The sequence below is a fragment of the Olea europaea genome, unplaced genomic scaffold (assembly GCF_002742605.1).
Source record: "Olea europaea var. sylvestris unplaced genomic scaffold, O_europaea_v1 scaffold1119, whole genome shotgun sequence".
Classification (NCBI taxonomy): domain Eukaryota; kingdom Viridiplantae; phylum Streptophyta; class Magnoliopsida; order Lamiales; family Oleaceae; genus Olea; species Olea europaea.
The window spans coordinates 74,277-93,640 of NW_019228562.1; the positions used below are offsets into that span (position 1 = coordinate 74,277).

The 19,364-nt window shown below is 34.7% G+C and overlaps 1 protein-coding gene across 1 annotated transcript in view; it reads left to right on the forward strand.

The window, feature by feature from the left end:
- The first annotated feature begins 6,255 nt into the window (after positions 1-6,255).
- LOC111373363 (methyl-CpG-binding domain-containing protein 9-like) overlaps positions 6,256-19,364 on the forward strand; it is a 20,018-nt gene continuing 6,909 nt past the window's right edge. Inside the window, exons 1-3 of the mRNA XM_022995884.1 lie at positions 6,256-7,091; positions 18,136-18,745; positions 19,185-19,364. Of these exons, the coding sequence (XP_022851652.1) occupies positions 6,685-7,091; positions 18,136-18,745; positions 19,185-19,364 (1,197 nt within the window). The 5' untranslated portion in view covers positions 6,256-6,684. The remainder of the gene's footprint in view (positions 7,092-18,135; positions 18,746-19,184) is intronic.

Below are 19,364 nucleotides of genomic sequence, written 5' to 3' on the forward strand. Positions count from 1 at the left end.
CCCTGTCAATACTACCACCAAACCTATGCATAACCATCCTTAAAGATTTGAACCACCACCACCAAATCGTACTCGCGCACCTCTAGCTCCAATTCGCAATATGAGTACAACCTATTGTCGATGTTCGAAGCTTAGCTTCACAATCAAATGACACCTACCATGGTTGTTCAATCTAATCACTTGACCATGTAGTTGAGTAGATTTGCACTAACATATAAAGATTGATGTAGATTGCATGACTAGACGTTGCCATGAGCAACAAGGGTCATGTGATCTGAAAATGGGTCAAAATCGATCATCGAGAGGTCCGATGATCATGGAATTTGTAGAATTGGAAGAGTTTATGGTAGTCGAATATTTGGATTGGTGGGGGTGCGAGTGTCAGTAGGGAGGTTTTGGTTTCATGTTTGTGGTTTTAGACGTGTATTACCAGCGAAAAAAGAGAACAAATGAGGTACTTTAGCTCCCAGATATGAAGATCTCAATTCTCGAACTCGTGTAATCAATTATACTTTGAGAGGAAGCTTGATCTAGAGCTATTTTAATTTCCCTCCAATATTTTTTTTCCTTTATCAAGAAGAAAAATATTATTATCATTCTCTAGTTGGAAGATTGGATTGCTCATTGACGATTCCAACTTAAAGTTTTTTACTACACCTAGGACCTTATCATGCGCCACCAAAGAGATCAAAGAATTTATTGATTGACAATCGAATCTGTATAACTTTCTATGCCATGAGTTTCTTTTTTCACAAAATTGAAGATTCGAAAGATTTTTCAGCATATCCTCCTTTAAATGAGGATTCAAGGTTAAGATCTCGAGTTATTTTAGTCTTCTTGGTCTTAGCTTTTGATTGAAAGTCGTAAAACAATCTTTAATCAGCAAAGACTCCTTTGAGAAAATACCTCATGCTAGCATTTGATAATTGATTTACAGCTTGGACTCAAGAAGCTTGACAAAATGAAGGTAACTCTGATGTTATAGCAGGTTGTATTGCCATTAGAGAAAAAGGATCAGTGGGCAAAAGCTAGTGAATTACCTAAATGGTCACCGAACTTTGTAAAAGGTTTTCACGGGGTCACTGAACTTTCAAAATCATCTAATTTATCACTGAACTTTGCAAAAGATTTTCACGAGGTCACTGAACTTTATAGATCACCTAATTTATCACCGAACTTTGCAAATTGTTTCTCAGGGGTCACTATTTTACAAAGTTCAGTGACTCCGTGAATTTTTTTTGCAAAGTTCAGTGACCTTGTGGAAACCTTTTCCAAAGTTTAGTGATTAATTGGGTGATTTTTAAAATTCAGTGACCTCGTGAAATTTTTTTGCAAAGTTCAATGACCACTTGGGTAATTCACCAAGGTTCTTAAACTCTATACCTGGCATGGAGGCCGAGATATTGGAGGAATCCCACAACTTAATTACTCATTATCTTCTAGTAACTTCGCTATGCAGATAATGCTTCAAAGATTACCTTATTCCCTAAGAGTGAGTTTGATTGCCAATATTAATCATGAAAAATATTTTTTTATCAAAATTCCTACTTTTATGCTGTTTGATTAATTTTTATATATGAAAAATATTTTCATACTTTTGGTCACATGATCATATTTCCCTTAAAAACAAGGAAAAAAATTTATTTAAAGAGAGTAAGTTTTTAATTTATAGGTAATTTATTCTCTTTTTCTCTCACATCTATCTACCAATAAAAAATTGACAAGTATAACATTTTTTAGGTTGAAAACAAAATCAATCAAACACATTTAATTGATGATTTTCATGCAAATAATTTCTAGATAATTTAATGACCTAGAATTTTTTTTTCCATGTAAATTACATGCTCCCAATCAAACACACCCCAATAGAATTTATATTCTTGGAAGATTCGTAGCATATAATATATATACACCTAAAATTTCAAATTAAAAACATTGATGATTTCAAATAGAATAAAGCTAGATTTAGCAAATAGTGAGCATAAAATGAAACATGAATATCTAGTTTATGTATTAGTGAGTTCTCTATATAAATCTTTCAAAGATATTAAAAAGCTTCAAAAAACATAGGAGAGATGCATTATCATTTGCATTAGTAATTAGCATTGAGGTAATATTCTTATGGAAAGATTGATACAAAACATGTTTAAAAAAAATAATCAATATTGCCCTATTATTAGAATAAGCAATATAAATTTTAAACTGCATGATGACACTCGCGTACATTTAACTCAAACTGAATTTTGTCGAACTAAGAAGAAATTTATGGTGCATTTGATTTACGTTTCTATTTTATGTTTTCAGTTTTGAATTCATTTTCTATTTTCCATTTTGAAGATTATTTTAATATTACAGAAAAGCGTTTGATTTGTCATTCTGAAAAAAATGTTCCACAAAACAAAAACTAGAAAATGCATTTTGATTTAAAAGTTCTAAAAATAGTTTTATGACATTTTTTCAATTATTTCAATTATTTAGTAAAACATATCAATTTAATGCTAATGTGTGATTAAAAAAAACATAAATTTTAAAGTTGATAAAAAAGAGAATCATTGTAACTATATCTCCAACAATCGCATCGAAATCATCCATATAAATTTTGTGAGAGAGAGAGAGAGAGAGAGAGAGATGAATATTTGTATTTGGTAGGTTTTGTGTGATTTTATTAATCATATTAATTTGAAAAATTTTTAAGTTCATTTTCCTTATTTTTAATTTTTTGAGTGTTTTCAATAAAAATACTCAAAATGTCAAAAAGTCATTTTTAGTTTTATGCTGAAAAAATTTCCTTCTTTTCAAAAAACTCATTTTTGAAAATAACATATCAAATATGTTTTGAGTGTTTTAGAAAATTAAAAATTGACAATAACTTCAAAGTGACAAACCAAACACACTTGACACTCCTAGTGTTATTAAAATATTTCAAGATTTAGAATACAATTAGAAAGTTGACCAAGATACTTTGAAAGTAATAATTGATTCTCTTATGGCAGGGCATTAAGAGAAACATATTTTAAGTGTGTTTGGGAGGGCATTAAGAGAAACGTATTTTAAGTGTGTTTGGGAGGGATTTTTTACTCAAAAAAATTGATTTTTTGACCGTTATTTCACTATTTCAGCCGTAATTTTTGACTTATTCTTTCACAGGCGGACCCCACTTTTCTTCCAACGGTTAAAAAATCAATTCTCAGAATCTCTCCCAAACGGAGCCTTTATTATATACTAGGTAAAATGCAATTCTTCTTTTGATACTATGAAATCCTATAACCAAAAATTAGGTCGTGCAAATAATAAATAATGTCAAATACTATGTCACTATTTGATTTAGATAAAAATTAGATTTTTAGTAGATTTTAATAAAGATGATGGAATGTGCTTTTAAAGTTGTAGTTCCCATAAAATGTGCAATTTAAAATAAATTGTTGATTTTGACTTAAAATTTAATTAGCTTTTTGACTGAACCATACAAAGGCTATACTAACCAGATATGCTGCTGAAACATGCATGTTAGAAGAGCAAACTATATCCATTGTTAGAAGAGCAAACTATATCCATTAGAATAGCCTATATATTTCTTTTGAAACACAAAAATAGAATTTGCAATAAATCAGATAGTGGCAAACCCTAGTAGAAAATCAAATAGCAAAAATTATTAAAATTCTTAAGATATATTGTGGCCTAAAATGTATAATGTTAAATTTAATGATTACTAGAAAGATAAAGGAATGTGAAGGTATAAATTAAATTAGTCAATTTTTCCTCTTACCTCGGAAAAATAGAGTTATCGAGAGGATGAACAAGACTTTAATAAAAATAAGGTATGATGCATTCTATCAAATTGATAAATACCGGCGTTGCGATACATATTTAGTTTTTAACATTTTTTTTTCTTTTAGAATTTTTTTCACTTTGGAATGCTTGTGGGATTTGATTTGGATCCTAGGCGTAACATCTTCTTCCTAAACTATAAGTGTAGAATTAATTAGTTAGTTTAAGTATAATTTGTATGTATATAAATTGGGTGCTATAGTTAATATAAGTAAATATTTATTTGTTTTAGTTTGAGTAAAATTAGTATGTATACAAGGTAATTGCTATAGTTAATATGGTTGAATGTTATTATTTATTTATTTATTTTGAGTTTCCATCAATTATTATTATTGAGTTTTTAATCCTTAAGTAATAAAATGAAGAATGTTCCTTTTTGTACATATCATCAAAATTTATGTGTCACTATAATTGTAAACATTCAAAACTATTAATAAAATGAGGTGGTACATTAATGGGCTCTTTTGGGAACATTTTGAGGGATGGGTTTTTATAAAAATTATGAAACTCATCAATTTCTCCAAAAAAAAAAAAAAAAAGTTTTTAAAAATTTCAATTAATAATTCTTATCCCAATTTTTGAATAATGTTATTTTGTACTATTTGTGGTTCAACATCAATTTAGGGTGTCACTATGTGATAAGATCAATGAAAGGTAGAATTCAATGACTTATTCATTGTATCTTTCATTTAATGCCATCCGGACTCTTGTTGTAACACCAATGCTAAATAACAATATTCTTTTTTTCCAAACTTTAATCCTTAAATATTTCTTAACACTTAACATTATTATGTTGACATTATACTCTATCCGTCCCAATTATATAGACTTACTTTCCTTATTTTCTTATACCAATTATATATTCCTTTCTTTTTTTATTGAGCTTGTTTTGTTTTATTCATTTACTAATATACTTTTATTTAATTTACCTAGTTATAACCAATTTTTTTTACTTAATCTTGAAATTGTATAAATATAAATTACGGTAAACTAAACAAGTTATTGGCAAAAAATGTTTTTTCAATAACATTATATAAATTTTTTTAATCTGTGTGAAAAACAAAACAAGCCTATATAAATGGGACGAAGAGAGTATTATATATCAATGTTTGAGTCTCAATTAAATAATGAATCACATATATTTAATATACATGTTAATTCAATAATGATAAGGAGTACTGGACATTTTTTATTTATTTATTTTTATTTTTATTGTGAAATGGGAAACAAATGTGGAAAGTTATATTTCGGCTATGGAGGATAAACGGTGGACTGGCTTATAAACCCTTATTTAGTATAGAGTGATTTGGGATTTTGAAAAGGGCTTTGGAAATGGGAAAGAGTTCAATGGTAATGATGGGATGAATAAGAACGCTTGATGAGTGAATGTTTAGGATATTTAAAATTTGAATGAAAAATAGGTGGAGATATTAATGGGCATTTTTTATTTTTATGAAAATATTGATGTGTTTGTATAAATTTAAGTATAATGCTATAAAGTATTAATGGTGTTTAATACTAGTTCGGTGCCAATGCATATAAATTAAATGATATGTAAAATTGAATATAAGAATATATGACTCATTTAATTAGGTCCGTCACGTATTCTCACAAACTAATGTTAAAAACCATTGTTACCAATAATATTACTTATAAATTAATGATATTAAAGTGTTTGTTGGATATGATTATAGCAACACAAATGATAATAAATTATTTTAATTCAAGCGATCTTTTTAATATAATTTAACTATTTTTAAGTTTTCATTATTTATTGCCACTGAGATATTGTTACCTAACCTATCATTAAGATCATAAATACAATCACTAAAATACAGTGTGATAAAAATTTAAAATTAATAGGTATTTTTTCAAGTAAGAAAAATTGATGAGGGAAATAAATGTAGGAGCTTTGAAAGAGAGTTTATATAATAAGGAAAAAGAAAAGAAAAGAAAAGAGAAAAAAACGAAAAATGGTCTTTGGGGAATTCAATGAAAGGGGCCAATATATGCCAATTGAGATCGCATCGATCGGGCAAGAAAAGGATTTAACGTATACAAAGAAAAATGATTTTCGAACTAAAACAACTTAACACTACTTGTGTTATTACAATCACTTTTATATCGTTAATCTTTTAGCAATGCTATTTGGCATCGATGATATTTAATATTGAAAACAACTGTTATTAAGTAGCATTATTATTAATTTATATCCAAAGACATCAATGTTTTCAAAATGAGTAACACTATTTAGTCCAGTTCATTTAATATTAGGTGATAGACTAAATGGAAAGTAAAATTAAATGTACCTATCATTTAATGATATAGTAACACTGCATTGACTGAAATTATTAAATAGCATTACTCTTTCGAAATAATTCCAAAATTGCAAACGTGCTTATTCATCCCATTACTACCCATTGTTCTTCTTCCCATTTTCCAAAGCCCGTCACAAAAGCCCCAATTACTCCACAAAACAAGAATAAATTAGTCATTCCATCCGCCATTGCCGAAATATAACTACCCACCACCATTTTCCCTTTCACCATTCTCAAGAAACCCAGCTCTCTCCACCTCACCCCACTTCACAGTATCCACGCCACCCCCTCATTTTCTCCGTTTTTTGGTTCAAAAATACAAAATTTTCTTTCCCCCACTGCTTTCTTTGGGTAGGTGACATCCCCTTTTCTGTCCGATCAACGTATCGCAGCGGTGATTTTTTGCCATTTTGATAAAATTCCCAAAAGACCCTATTTTTTTGGCCAATAAAATTCATCTTGTATAGAGTGTATCGCATTTTTGGTAGAGTGCTAATGTTGAGAGTTTTTTGTGATAATTTTTTGAAAGTATTTGGAAATGGAAAGTGAAAGAGGTGTTGCAAATGTGAACACGTGGCCTCAACTAGATCTGAACGAGGTTCCGATTTCGTATCCTGCTGAAGCCCAACAAATAATGATTCCGGTACCGGCGGTGGAGGCGTCGGTAAGTGGTGTTTCAGTGTGCTCTGTTTGTGGGATTCCGGCCGGGAGGCACACGGTGCAGCCGCAGCAGGATTGGAGGTGTTTCCATTGCTTGCTAAAAAATGGCGGGAGTGGAAGTGGAGGAGGGGACGCAGCTGTTGGCGGCGGAGGGGCCGTCAACATCAATGCTTCGCTCCCACGCGAGGTGGAGACCCAGAGGAAGCGAAATTTGGTGGACCTGACTGCTGACGTGGCGGTTCTGGTGAGGCGGGACCCACAAGTGGATCACGGTGGCAGTAGCAAGTATGAGTTATATTTCCATTTTTATTTCATTTTTTTTCCTGCTTTTTACAAGCATTTAATGCTTGTCTATTTTCACAATGAAAATTGAGTACAAGTAAAACTTAATTTCTATGTTTCTCCAGGTTTTTTAACTAGTTTGTGGTTGCAAGTGTCTGAAGTTTTATTGCCCTTTTTTTCATACATTTTTAAAGGTGTGGATGATAGATCAAGTATACAATCTTTACTTCACATGATTTTATTTACGAATCCAGCAGCCTTACAATCTCTGGAGCTTGCTGAAATGTTGCATTATACATTTTCACGAAGGTCTGGATAACCAAACACATTCTTCTCTTGGACCTACAATTTTGAGGTCTATACAACCGAACATTTTAACCTATGGCCTTCAGACATTTGTAATTGTTCCAAGTGTCTGGTGCTACAGTCACATACTATATTAGATTGAGTTGGATGCATTTGAAGTATTTTTTAACTGGGAAAATGATTTATTTTCCACTGTCACCACAATCTTCGGTGACCCTACTAAGTTGTTTTTCGCACAAGTTCCACAGCGTGATGTTCTAGAGGACAATAGTTTTCTAGCGTTATAGTTGTTCGACAAAACTTCCCCTTTGGTTTTGCTAAAATCTTGGTTATAAAAATATTGCAGTCTCCATAATGCTGTGAACTTGTACAGTTTGGAGATTGAGTAATTTTTAGTTGCCTGATTCTGGTTAGGCAACCATTTTATTGTGGTAAAAAAAAAAAAAAGAAAAGAAGAAAGTAGTTTAACAGAGTTAAATCAAGATATAGTACATGTAAATAGGGTGGGGGGAATGTAATTCATTTGTTTCACGTTGAAGTTGCAATTAATCAATTGAACTTCCTATTTAGATTGCTAGGGTCTAGCAGGATATGACAGTATCCATAAAAGAACATTTTAACATTGTGCAAAGTGAACTGTCTTTCGACATGGAAAATACAGGTGTTATATCATACCATTTTGTAAGTTCTCCCATTTAGCAATGCATGGACCCTCACATGATGACACGACATTAAGGGAGCTGAAGAAAGAGGTTGTCCATTGGAATGCGTATGACCCTCTCATGGTCAAAATCATGCTCAACTACTATTCAATGCAAAGGGTCGAAATGAATATATTAGAGCTATAGAGATAGCTCAGAGTTCACTAAGATGACAGTTACCTGGGCCAACAAATATGAGTCAAGGATGACCATTGGGACCCAATGAAAAAATCAGCTCAGGCACTAAAATAAGGGATCACCCTTTTCCACTTGGTTAGCTCCCTAGATGAGATTACTCCCACAATGGAAGAATAGCTTGAGATGTAGCTTGAGATGGTAAACGTGACTTTATGAACGAATTCCCATAACAAAAGCTGTGACAACATGACTTCTAAGGCATCTACAGTTGTAGTTCACATGTGATGTGACTAGCCAACTAGTGCATGGAGACACCTGCACCTCCATTCCCTCCATGAAGGTAGTTGACCATCGACAACTGATGGAGAACATGGGAACTCTCCACCTGACAAAAACACGGGAACTCTCCATCTCCACTTATTCGTCCATATAAAGAAGGATATTTACTCACAAGGATACCTACTGAAGAATGATAAGCTACAATTTTAAACTGTACCTCTTATATCCATATCTTACACTCAATAACTTGATCGTTCGAGTCAAATTAGCCGGCAACCTTCCTTTTCGCGGTTGTGACACTAATCGATGTCTTTAATTGCGTACTTAAAGAGATGGTATGCCACACCGTCCCAAGTCGACGGGAGGTTAGAAGGGACGAGAGTTAGTTCGTCAATGTTTTATGTGGATGTAGATTGTGTCCAGATGAATATGGGTACTTTTGGCTTTGGAGGTTTTTATTTTGGTTGCATCACAATACTTATTTTTATTACCCAATCCATAGCAATATATATGCTTTTGGATTGATTTGATTGGAAGCATTTGGGAGTTAGGACTATATAGTTACCTTTTTATACTTGTTGCATACTTGGAGTTATTTTCCTTTTCTTTCGAGTGTAATTTGGATTTGTAGAAAATCTTATGCTTAAAAGTCGCCTTATGTAAAGTGGATATTGGAGATACAATTTGTTAATTTTGAGCAACAAAAGCAGTGCCCCAATACTTATGAGTACACCTGGACATGTGTGAAACAATCCAATGTGACATATTTATCCTTGTCCTAATTTGAACCTATTTAGTTGTGAAACAATTCAATATAACATGGATTTGTCCTTGGAACTTGACATGTCATTCAATATCCTATTAATCTTGCCAGAGGCATTTGACAGGGAATTTTGGGAAAATTAATGAAAATAAAGTTTAACGACGTTATTTCAATACAATCAATGAAAGTGGAAATTATTCCCTTTTGATCTACCCATTTATACTGTTTTCCCTAAACGGAAAAGGAAGATTTTTTATTTGCAAATTTTGCCACAATTGTCCATCATGAATTAATATATGATAAAAAGTTATTTTCAATTTGTCACATCAATAGTTGACCGTGTATAGGAACTTGCATCAAACATCTTGTGGATGAAACTATCCAACATCTTACATGCTAAGAATTATATGGTATTTGTTGATGATAAGTTGAAACTATCGTTTGGCACTTGGTTTAGTAATATTTGTAAAAAATATTCCGTTAGTTCAACTCATATGTTTCGCTTGAAACATAGTGTTAAATGAGGGCTAAGATCAATTCTCTGCTAGTGTTTTTCCTTTTACACTTTGATATTGACATGAAATACTCCTACATGGAAAATAACTTCAATGGAAAGCTAAAGAAGCTTAGTAAGGAAACATGCAATGGCATGCAATGCAATGCCATGAGACATGTTAAAAAAGAAACAACTCATACTTTATTTACTTGTAGACAAACAATATTTGTATAATATCAAATTTGAATTATAAAATTAATATTTTGATAGCTTTTGAAGTTGAAAATTTAATTAGATCAACTTAAAATATTGCTTCAAAAAATTTTCTCACGTCGTTTATGTGGAATAGTGGGAAAAAGATTATTTACTTTCAAAGAAGTCTTAGTATTGGATTTTCACTCAAATATGACTATCAATAGGCGTAATTGGGAACAAATATAGATTTTCCTCTTCATTTAAGGAAGCAATGACACTTGCACTAATTGTAATTTTTTTTTTTTTTTGAAAAAGAGTACGTCTAGAGGCACGAAACTTTGAAGATAAATTTGGAGTGCTATTTATCAAGACACACTCCTCAACTTACTGACTATGAAAGATGAAAAATGGAAATTTTATCATGTTATTATCTATTCTAACTATTTTAATGCCGATTTAACACATGGAAAGTCTATTATATTTCATCATTACCTTTGTTCCTTCTTTGTTGTCCGTATGGTAACTTACTTGGAAAGTTCATTATTTTGCTAGCTCATTACACACACCAACTTCGATGCTTGGACTCTTCATTTTTGAGTAAATATACGTTTAGCATGACAAGACATGCCCACAAGTGTCAGATCTGTCTCAAATCTTTGCAATCAGAGAAAGGCACAACAATGCAAATCCACTTCATAATTGAAAGGAAGAAGAGACCTAAACCGTGATAATCGATACTAAAAAGAAAAGGACAAAGAAACTAATTTGAATTAGGGAAAAGAAGAAGCCAATCTCCAAATTTAGGCAACAAAGCAATTATTAAAGCAGTAAGTAGAAATATTGGGTGAAGAAAATGGTGAAATTTTGCAAATAGGTGAAGTATCCACATGATCTAGGAAAAGAGGGGCCATGGAGACTAGAGAAAAGGAAGAATAAAGAGAGACGCTTTGGACAAAGGATGAAGACGAAGAGGCTTGTAGGGGATGTTTTTGAGATGGGAGAAAGAAGTTATTAGAAAATGGTGAGGGTAGTGAACAAGGAAGAGGTAAAAGGTATAGGTGAATGGACATTATTAAGATTAATGAAGTTGGTGGCATAGAAATATGGTAAGGTGGGTTTTGGACGAATTAATTAGACCCTTTTCAATTTATGCATTGGACTGTCAATGAGAATGACAGAGATCATGGAGATTGACGAAAATCACAAAAATCGACGAAGATTATGACTTAACATAATTATGTATAGAATTGTATATATTATATTTAGGTTGATTACATTAACCATATTTAAGATGATTCAATCAAAAGTTTTTTATGGTATCAGAGTCTACCTTATAGAATTTTTTACCAAATCCTTGATTTTCTTTGAGCATAACTCAACCTCTTAGGTGTGGGTCATTTGTGGTGGTCCACGGTTGATAGAATTTTTGTCGTGTGATTTTTGTGTGGTCCATGGTTGACAGAATTTTTATCAACATGTAACTCTTGCGGTGGTCTACGGTTAACAGAATTTTTGTTAACGTATGACTTTTCTTTGCTTTGAGTGCTGGGCGGTTCTCGCCATCACAAACCTATTTTGATAGCTTGCTTGTTTATGATGCAAGCTATTATGAAGTAGAAGGTTTATTATAGCGGTCCGACATTAGAGTTGTTGAATGAACTTAATTACATTTTCTATGGATTATTGAGTTGGGCTTTTGAGTTCTTTTGTACATCAGTTAGCAAATTGATTTTTCTGATCATCCAGCATCAATTTGAGGATAGAATGTCAAAGAGATCGAAAGAAATTATGGAGATTGACGAATATCACGAAGATTGACGAAGTTTATGACTTAATATAATTATGTATATAATTGTATTTACCTTATTTAGGTTGATTACATCTACCATATTTAAATTGATATCATAGTTGAATAAGGTAATACTTTTCTTATATAATGCAAGTGATCCCTCGAGGGAAGATGATTCAGTCAAAGGTTTGTTGTCATGGACCTAATAGAAACAAATTGCTCCAACAACTAGATAACCATGTGTTTGAGGATGTCTATATCCTAGATTTAAAGAAAAGGGACACAACTCCTAGAGATGTATCCATATCTGATACATGCACCAACCCATAGATCATAGGTAACAACATTATTGCATGAAAAAAGCCTCATATTATTTAGCTTGATTTAAAAGGGTACGTTGTGGACATTTCTTTGGTACCAACCGTGCTAAAAAATCTTAGGGATACTAAATGCAAGAAAAATTATTTATTTCTTTTGAGGTAGTGATCATTTCTAGCTTCTCTATCCTCCTTTCCATTTTTGTCATTTTTAATTATTGGAAGTCGTTGCTTTGTGGAACCTCATGAAACATGTTTCCTTAATTGACATCATATTGAAGCGGAAGTTTGGTGGCCACAATATCATTTATGCTCTTGCTAGTATTCTGTTTAGGAAATAAATCAACTTAACAAGTCAAACCTTCTGTGATAGACATTATTGTTATTTAGGTTCTTATTTATAGTAGTTTACTCTTTTCATTTGTTTAAAGTTTGATATGTTAGGGTTTTTTGATTGAAATTTTTATCTTTGTAGTCACTCTGTCTTCTACTCTATAGCAAGCGGCCTTGTTCCCCTCGTCTAGTCAAGTTTTTTATGTCGAACATTGGTGCAGTTTTCATATCAATATAGATTTTTGAAAATCATGTGAGTTGTTGATTGTTGGTGGCAGCATTATGATAGAATGCAATTCAAGAATTAAATCCGAACCCACTGTAACCAAGGGTGAGTGCTAAGAAAAAGCTTTTTATAACTGGATTAGAAAAGAACGATGCTGTAAATGAAAGAACTTAAGGAAAAATACAAGGATCCATCTCTCTACTTTCTCACTAGATTTCTGCTATCCCTGTTCCCTCCTTACATGTTTATTTACACCCTTTCCTCAACTAACTCTACCAAACTTGCTAACAGATTTACTGACCCAGCATTCCTTCTGGAGATTTCCATTGAGTCTTTCTGTCACATGTTGGCCTTCGCACCTTGTGCTTGCTTGACATTCTTACGCCTTGTCTGAGTAATTTTAATTGGAGGCTAATCAAATAACCCCCCTTTCCCACGCAGTCACCTTGTCGGCAAGGTTCAAAGAAGGAAACTGTTGGTTGATTGATTCAAATGGTTCCCCTGTTGCTTCCATAGTGGATAAACCTTTCCACTGAATCAAGACTTCCATAGCATCTATTGTACCCTAGTGTGGTTGTTTGAATCCTAGCATAATTTTTGGTTCCACAAGTAACTCCCAATCTTCACCAATTTAAGGGGGTAGGGAACAAGTTATTGGAGCACTCCCGACCACCTTTCTTAATTGCGAAACATGGAAAGCGGGGTGGACATGGGCATCAGCTGGTAGTGATAAGTGATAAGCCATAAGCCATTTTTCCCACTCTTGCCAATACTTCAAACAATCCATAGTACCGAGGGGCTAACTTCTCATTGTGGCGTACCATAAGTTACTTACGTCTATACGGCCACATTTTCAATAAACCCAATCTCCCACCACATACTCCACATTCCTCCTATGTTTGTCGACTACTTTCTTCATTTGTTGCTGAGCCTTATGGAGATGTAACTTCAATTCATCTGCAACTTTATCTCGTTCCATCATTTGTTGCTCCAAAGATGATATGGCTATGGTACCTCTCTTGAAGCGAATTAATGGGGGTGGATCGCTTCCATATAGAATGCGAAAAGGGGTGAGTTGGGCTGATACATGATAAGAGGTGTTATAAGAGTATTCAGCCTAATGAAGAAATTGATACCACCTTTTTAGTTTCACTGAGGCAAAACACTGTACATATGTCTCAACACCTTTGTCTGGCCGTCGGTTTGTGGGTAGTATGCAGAACTGTGTTTTAATGAGGTCCCATGCAAGTTAAAAATCTCACTCCAGAACTGGTTCATGAACACCTTGTCTTGATCCGAAACTATAGAACGAGGCACTCCATGAAGTTTAACCACTTTAGCAAAAATTGCAGCAACTGATGGGGCTGAAAAAGGATGGTTCAGGCCAATGAAATGTGCATATTTGCTTAAACGATCTATTATTATCAAGATCGAGTCGAACCCCTCTGATTTTGGCAGCCCTTCTACAAAATCCATCGAGATGTCTTCCCATAGATTATCAGGAATGGGCAGTGGGTCAAGCAGTCCTGCTGGTGCTAAGGTAGAATATTTATGTTGCTGACAAATTTCACATGCCGCAACATAGGCCCGGACGTCCCGTCTCATTCCTTTCCAAATTTTTTTCTGCCACTCTCCTATAAGTCTTCATAAATCCCTCGTGCCCTCCTACGTTGCTGTCATGCCCTTCCTGTAAGGCTAGACGCACAAATTGTAAGTCTCGTGGTAGCTCTAGTCTGCTATGATAGAACAGGTTATCTCTTAGCAAAGAGTACCCCTGAAATTGTGTTTGGCTATTTTTTAGGGAACTTATCATGCGGCCCAGGTCAGCATCTTCTTCTCCTGTCTTCCTGATTTCGGCTAGTTTTAAAGATTGGGGCAAGCTTAGGGCCATGAGCGTTGCCATTGTATCCACCCTTGAAAGTGCATCAGTCGCCTTATTTTCCAGACCGACCTTATATTCGATGTTGAAGTCGAATCCCAAAAGTTTGGTGAGCCACTTTTGGTATTCCTGGTTCACCTTCCTTTGCTCCAATCAGAATTTGAGGCTACGCTGATCATTTCGCACCACAAATCTACGACCCAGCAAATAACGTTTTCATTTTTGTACTGCTAATACAATGGCCATAAGTTCCCTTTAGTATATTGACTTACACTGAGCCCTCGGAGGAAGAGTTTGACTAAAGTATGCAATGGGTCTCTTGTTTTGCATGAGGAGGCCCCTACTCCATACCCAGATGCATCAGTTTCCACCACAAATGGCTGACTGAAGTTGGGTGATCCCAATACCGGTACTGTTATCATGGCATTTTTCAACTTAATAAATGTTGCCTCAGCCTCATCCGACACCCAAAACCGTCCTTTAGCTATTGCGTCAAGGGCCAAGCTATGTTCCCATAGAGTTTCACAAACCGACGATAGTACCCTATGAGACCTAAAAATCCTCTTAGCTCCTTGATTGTTGTTGGTCGGGGCCAGTCTCTCATAGCTACCACCTTGGACTTATCCGCTGCCACCCCGAACGCTGAAATAACATGCCCCAAATACTCTAGCTCCCGTTGGCCGAACTGACATTTTTTTCTCATTAGCATAGAGCTGGATTTCTGATAGCACTTGCAACATCGTTCTCAAATGACTTTTATCTCCTCGTTTGTGCGGCTATAAACAAGAATGTCGTCAAAGAACACCAACACAAACTTCCGCTGGTAACTTCTAAAAATGTTGTTCATGAGTGATTGGAAAGTGGCCGGTGCATTAGTTAGCCTAAAAGACATGACAACGAATTGATAATAACTTTCATGGGTTCTAAAAGCTGTCTTTGGTACATCCACTGACCTCACCCTAATTTGGTGGTATCCTGATTTCAAGTCTATGTTGGAGAATATGGTGGCTCCTCCCAGTTCGTCCAGTGTCAATAATTGGAATTGGAAATTTATCAGTAATTAAATCCACTTTGATAGAATGCAATTCAAGAATTAAATCCAAACCCACTGTAACCAAGGGTGAGTGCTAAGAAAAAAGTTTTTATAACTGGATTAGAAAAGAACGATGCTGTAAATGAAAGAACTTAAGGAAAAATACAAGTATCCATCTCTCTACTTTCTCACTAGATTTCTGCTTATCCCTCTTCCCCCCTTACGTGTTTATTTATACCCGTTCCTCAACTAACTTTAACAAACTTGCTAACAGATTTAGTCACTCGGTATCCCTTCTGGATATTTCCATTGAGTCTTGTTGTCACATGCTGGCCTTCCCACCTTGTGCTTGCTTGACCTTCGTACGCCTTGTATAAGTAATTTTAATTGGGGGCTTATCACATTCTTTGACTATGTTTGTTATCTTCTCGCCATGTGTTGGTAGGGGGGTTGGTCGCTGTCGATTTTGCCTCTGCTGCCTGACCTTTGGCAAGGCTATGGGCGGGTTAGTGTAGTTATTGGGTGGCTGGCTCCAATATGGACAGTCTCTTTGGCTGGTGGTCTTCATTGAAAGCATGAACTCAGATCTTTAGGTTCTTTATTAATGGTAGTTTAGTCCTTTCCTTTGTTTAAGGTTTTATAGGTTAGAATTTTGGGTATATTGTTGTTTTTGTAGTCACTTTGGCTTCCGCTCTCTAGTGCAGCCTTGTGCCACTTGTCCAGCCAATTTCTTTTTGCAAGACATTCATATAGTTTTCCTATGAATATATATTTTGAAAATTGTATGGATTTTCTTTTTGTTGGCTCTTTTGAGTTTTCTTCTTGCCATGTGTTTGTGGGGTTGGTGAATGTAGATGTTGCTTCTGCTGTCTGACCTTTGGTTAGGCTGCGGGGGTGGGTTGGTGCATTAATGGGGTGGATGGATCAAATATGGACGGTCTCTTTGGGTGGTGGTCTTCAATTAAAACATGAATTCAATTGGTAAATTCTATATTGATATATTTGATTTAGCACGTTTCATCATCTTTTCCGATTCAAATGTAACGTAATTGGTAGACTTCTTTGAATGCTTATTATTACGAACTTTTATCTGAATTAGTCAATTTCATTGCAAGGTTTCATGGTCTTGGATGTTATTAATTAATTGGTGTTGGGTATTTGATTATCTCCTTGCTACGTCGTCCGGGAAACATTGGGTTGAAATAGAAGAAGTAATCTGGGTATTGATGATTTTTGTTATAGATTTACTAGAATATTGATGAATTAACAAGCATCTGGGAATTGTGTAGTTGTGGTCACTCTTTTAGGATTTTGGCATTCAGTTCAAGAAATTCTCTACAGAATTTTCCATGAGGCTATTGTGTTTAGATTTGAGAGGGTTTCTTTCTAAAAGTTGGCATGAACACTGGAGCAATTATTGAGGGTGTTTTCCCCTTCACGATCACTTTTGCTGTCCTTCTCAGTGTCCTTAAGGGTTGTAACAATCTACTTTTAGCCTGGTTTAAGAGCCCCTTATCATTTCCCTTACCCAATCTCAGGAGAAGTAAACTCCGAAGGATTAGTTTTCACCTCCTTGCATACCTACCCTTATATATTAATCAATTGAGAAAAAGGGTCAAAATTCCGAGCAGGCCCTACCTTAACCTGTCCTCAGACAGCCAGGCCACATGAGAAATTAATGCTTATCATGTCAACTGTTGCCTTGGTTGTTGCAGGTTCAAGCTATACTGGACCTTCCATGTATCCTGCCAATGCCATTGGCTGCACATAAGTAAGCAATAAGCACAAAATGTAGTAGAAATTCTATATTTACCGGATCTGTCCCCTCATTAGAGTAATATTGGCTGCTTAAATTAATGTATTTTTTTCCTTTTTAGTAAATCAGAAGAAAGCTTGTGGGTGTTAGAATGTCCTGAATCAGTATTATCTAGCTTCTAGACTATTGTTACAGACCAGCTGTTTTAGGGCAGTGGGAATTTTATTCTACCAGCTATATACTAAAGTTAACTTCTTTTGCTTTTGGATGACAAAACCTATCTGTTTGCACTATTTGGGCTCGTCAATAGTTCGTGGTTGCTACCCTGTTGTTGGCAATGGCCTTTGGTTGGAAATTTTTGTTGGTAACAGCATCACTATTGTTTGGCTGCTCCTTTCTGATACTAGGTTTTTCTGCCTTACTTTTGGGTTCTTCTCTTGTTTGGTCGTGTTTATTTTTCACTGTTGGTTTTGCTGCTGAACCTTCTGTGTGTTCTTTGGGATCATTTTGAAGATGGAGTTCAGATCTATTTTAGATTCTGTTATATAAATCATTAATTTTTCCATGTCCATGTATGGTAGAACCTGGAGGTTTGCTTGTGTATACCCAATGCATGTCCTACTTGGGTGCCACAAGCTGAATTAGAATGATTATGAACTCGCTTGTTTTTCTGGTTTTTCGCACATGTATCTTTGTCAGATTATTGCCTTTCAGATATTCTTGTATGTTAAAATACTGAATGAACTGCTATTTATTTAGTTTGCCTGCTATTTTATACTCCTTACAACAGGTTTTTCTGTCTCAAATGTATTAATACTCACGTTTTTACCTTGCAGAATACAAGCTACGCTCTTTACTTCTCCTTCCAGCCATTGTACCACAGTTACACAGTCAGATTGTTTATATGCTGATAATGAGAATAATCTTAGGAAGACCTCATGTTTCGTGACAAACACTGCTATATCAGGTTTTAAAGATACTTCGTATCATGGGGGACCAACATTTGATGGGAGGCTTAGGACTAGTAATTATATTGGAACTGAATATTCTCCTCAGAGTTCAAACATTGCATATCTGCAGTCTCTGAGAGCGTATATTTCTGAAAGGAAAGGTGTTTTGGGAGAAGGTTGGTGTGTGGAATTAGATTATGATGAAGAAATTTGCACGACCTCTGCCATCTATATTGCCCCAGATGGAACTAGGATCAAATCAAAGGAGGATGTTGCTCACCATTTAGGGTTATCGTTAAAATGTCCTTGTGTGGAGAATGAGAGTGGAAGTAATGGATTTGGTGTTCAAAATGAATTGCAAAATGATCAAGTGAAGGAGACCTCCAGATTTCTGACTGTTGGAAACAGTAGACAAAGACAAAGCACTCCAAGGAGCGCCAATGGGCAGGGTTTTTTGTCCAGTTCAGGGACCGTAGATGGTCCAGATAACCGAGGAGTATGTGTGCAATCTATGTGTATTCATTCTTTAAACTACAATTCAATTTTACCAAAATCCACCTTCCACCCTCGATAATATGAATTAATAATAGTTTCATTATTATCATGTGATTTGTGAAAGAAATTTTATTTCCAAAAATTAAGTGATTCATGCAAAACCACTACAAAATTTCTTTACATAAAACAAAGTATTCAATAGATCAGCTTTTGTCTTGTCAATTGCATCCTCTTCTCCTTCAGATGCTCATGAATTCTGCTTGTGCCTTTGGCTCTAAAATAGATATATAGGGGCATTCTCTGTGCTTTGTATTCATTTATACAAGTGCCGTGTGAAAGCAGCTCCTTATCAGGTCTTGGTGTATATGGAAGTCTCATGAACCTTGCATGGGTAGTTATATCCCAATCTCATTCTGAATATTATTTTAACTGTTTTTCAGGATGGCTTCCCAATTCAGTTTCAAGATTTTTTTCTTATATCGGCTGGAAATATTGACTCACGGCCATCATACCATGACACTAACCAGATCTGGCCCGTTGGTTACCGATCGAGCTGGCATGATAAAATTACTGGATCCTTTTTTGTATGTGACGTTGAAGATGGTGGCGAGTCTGGCCCC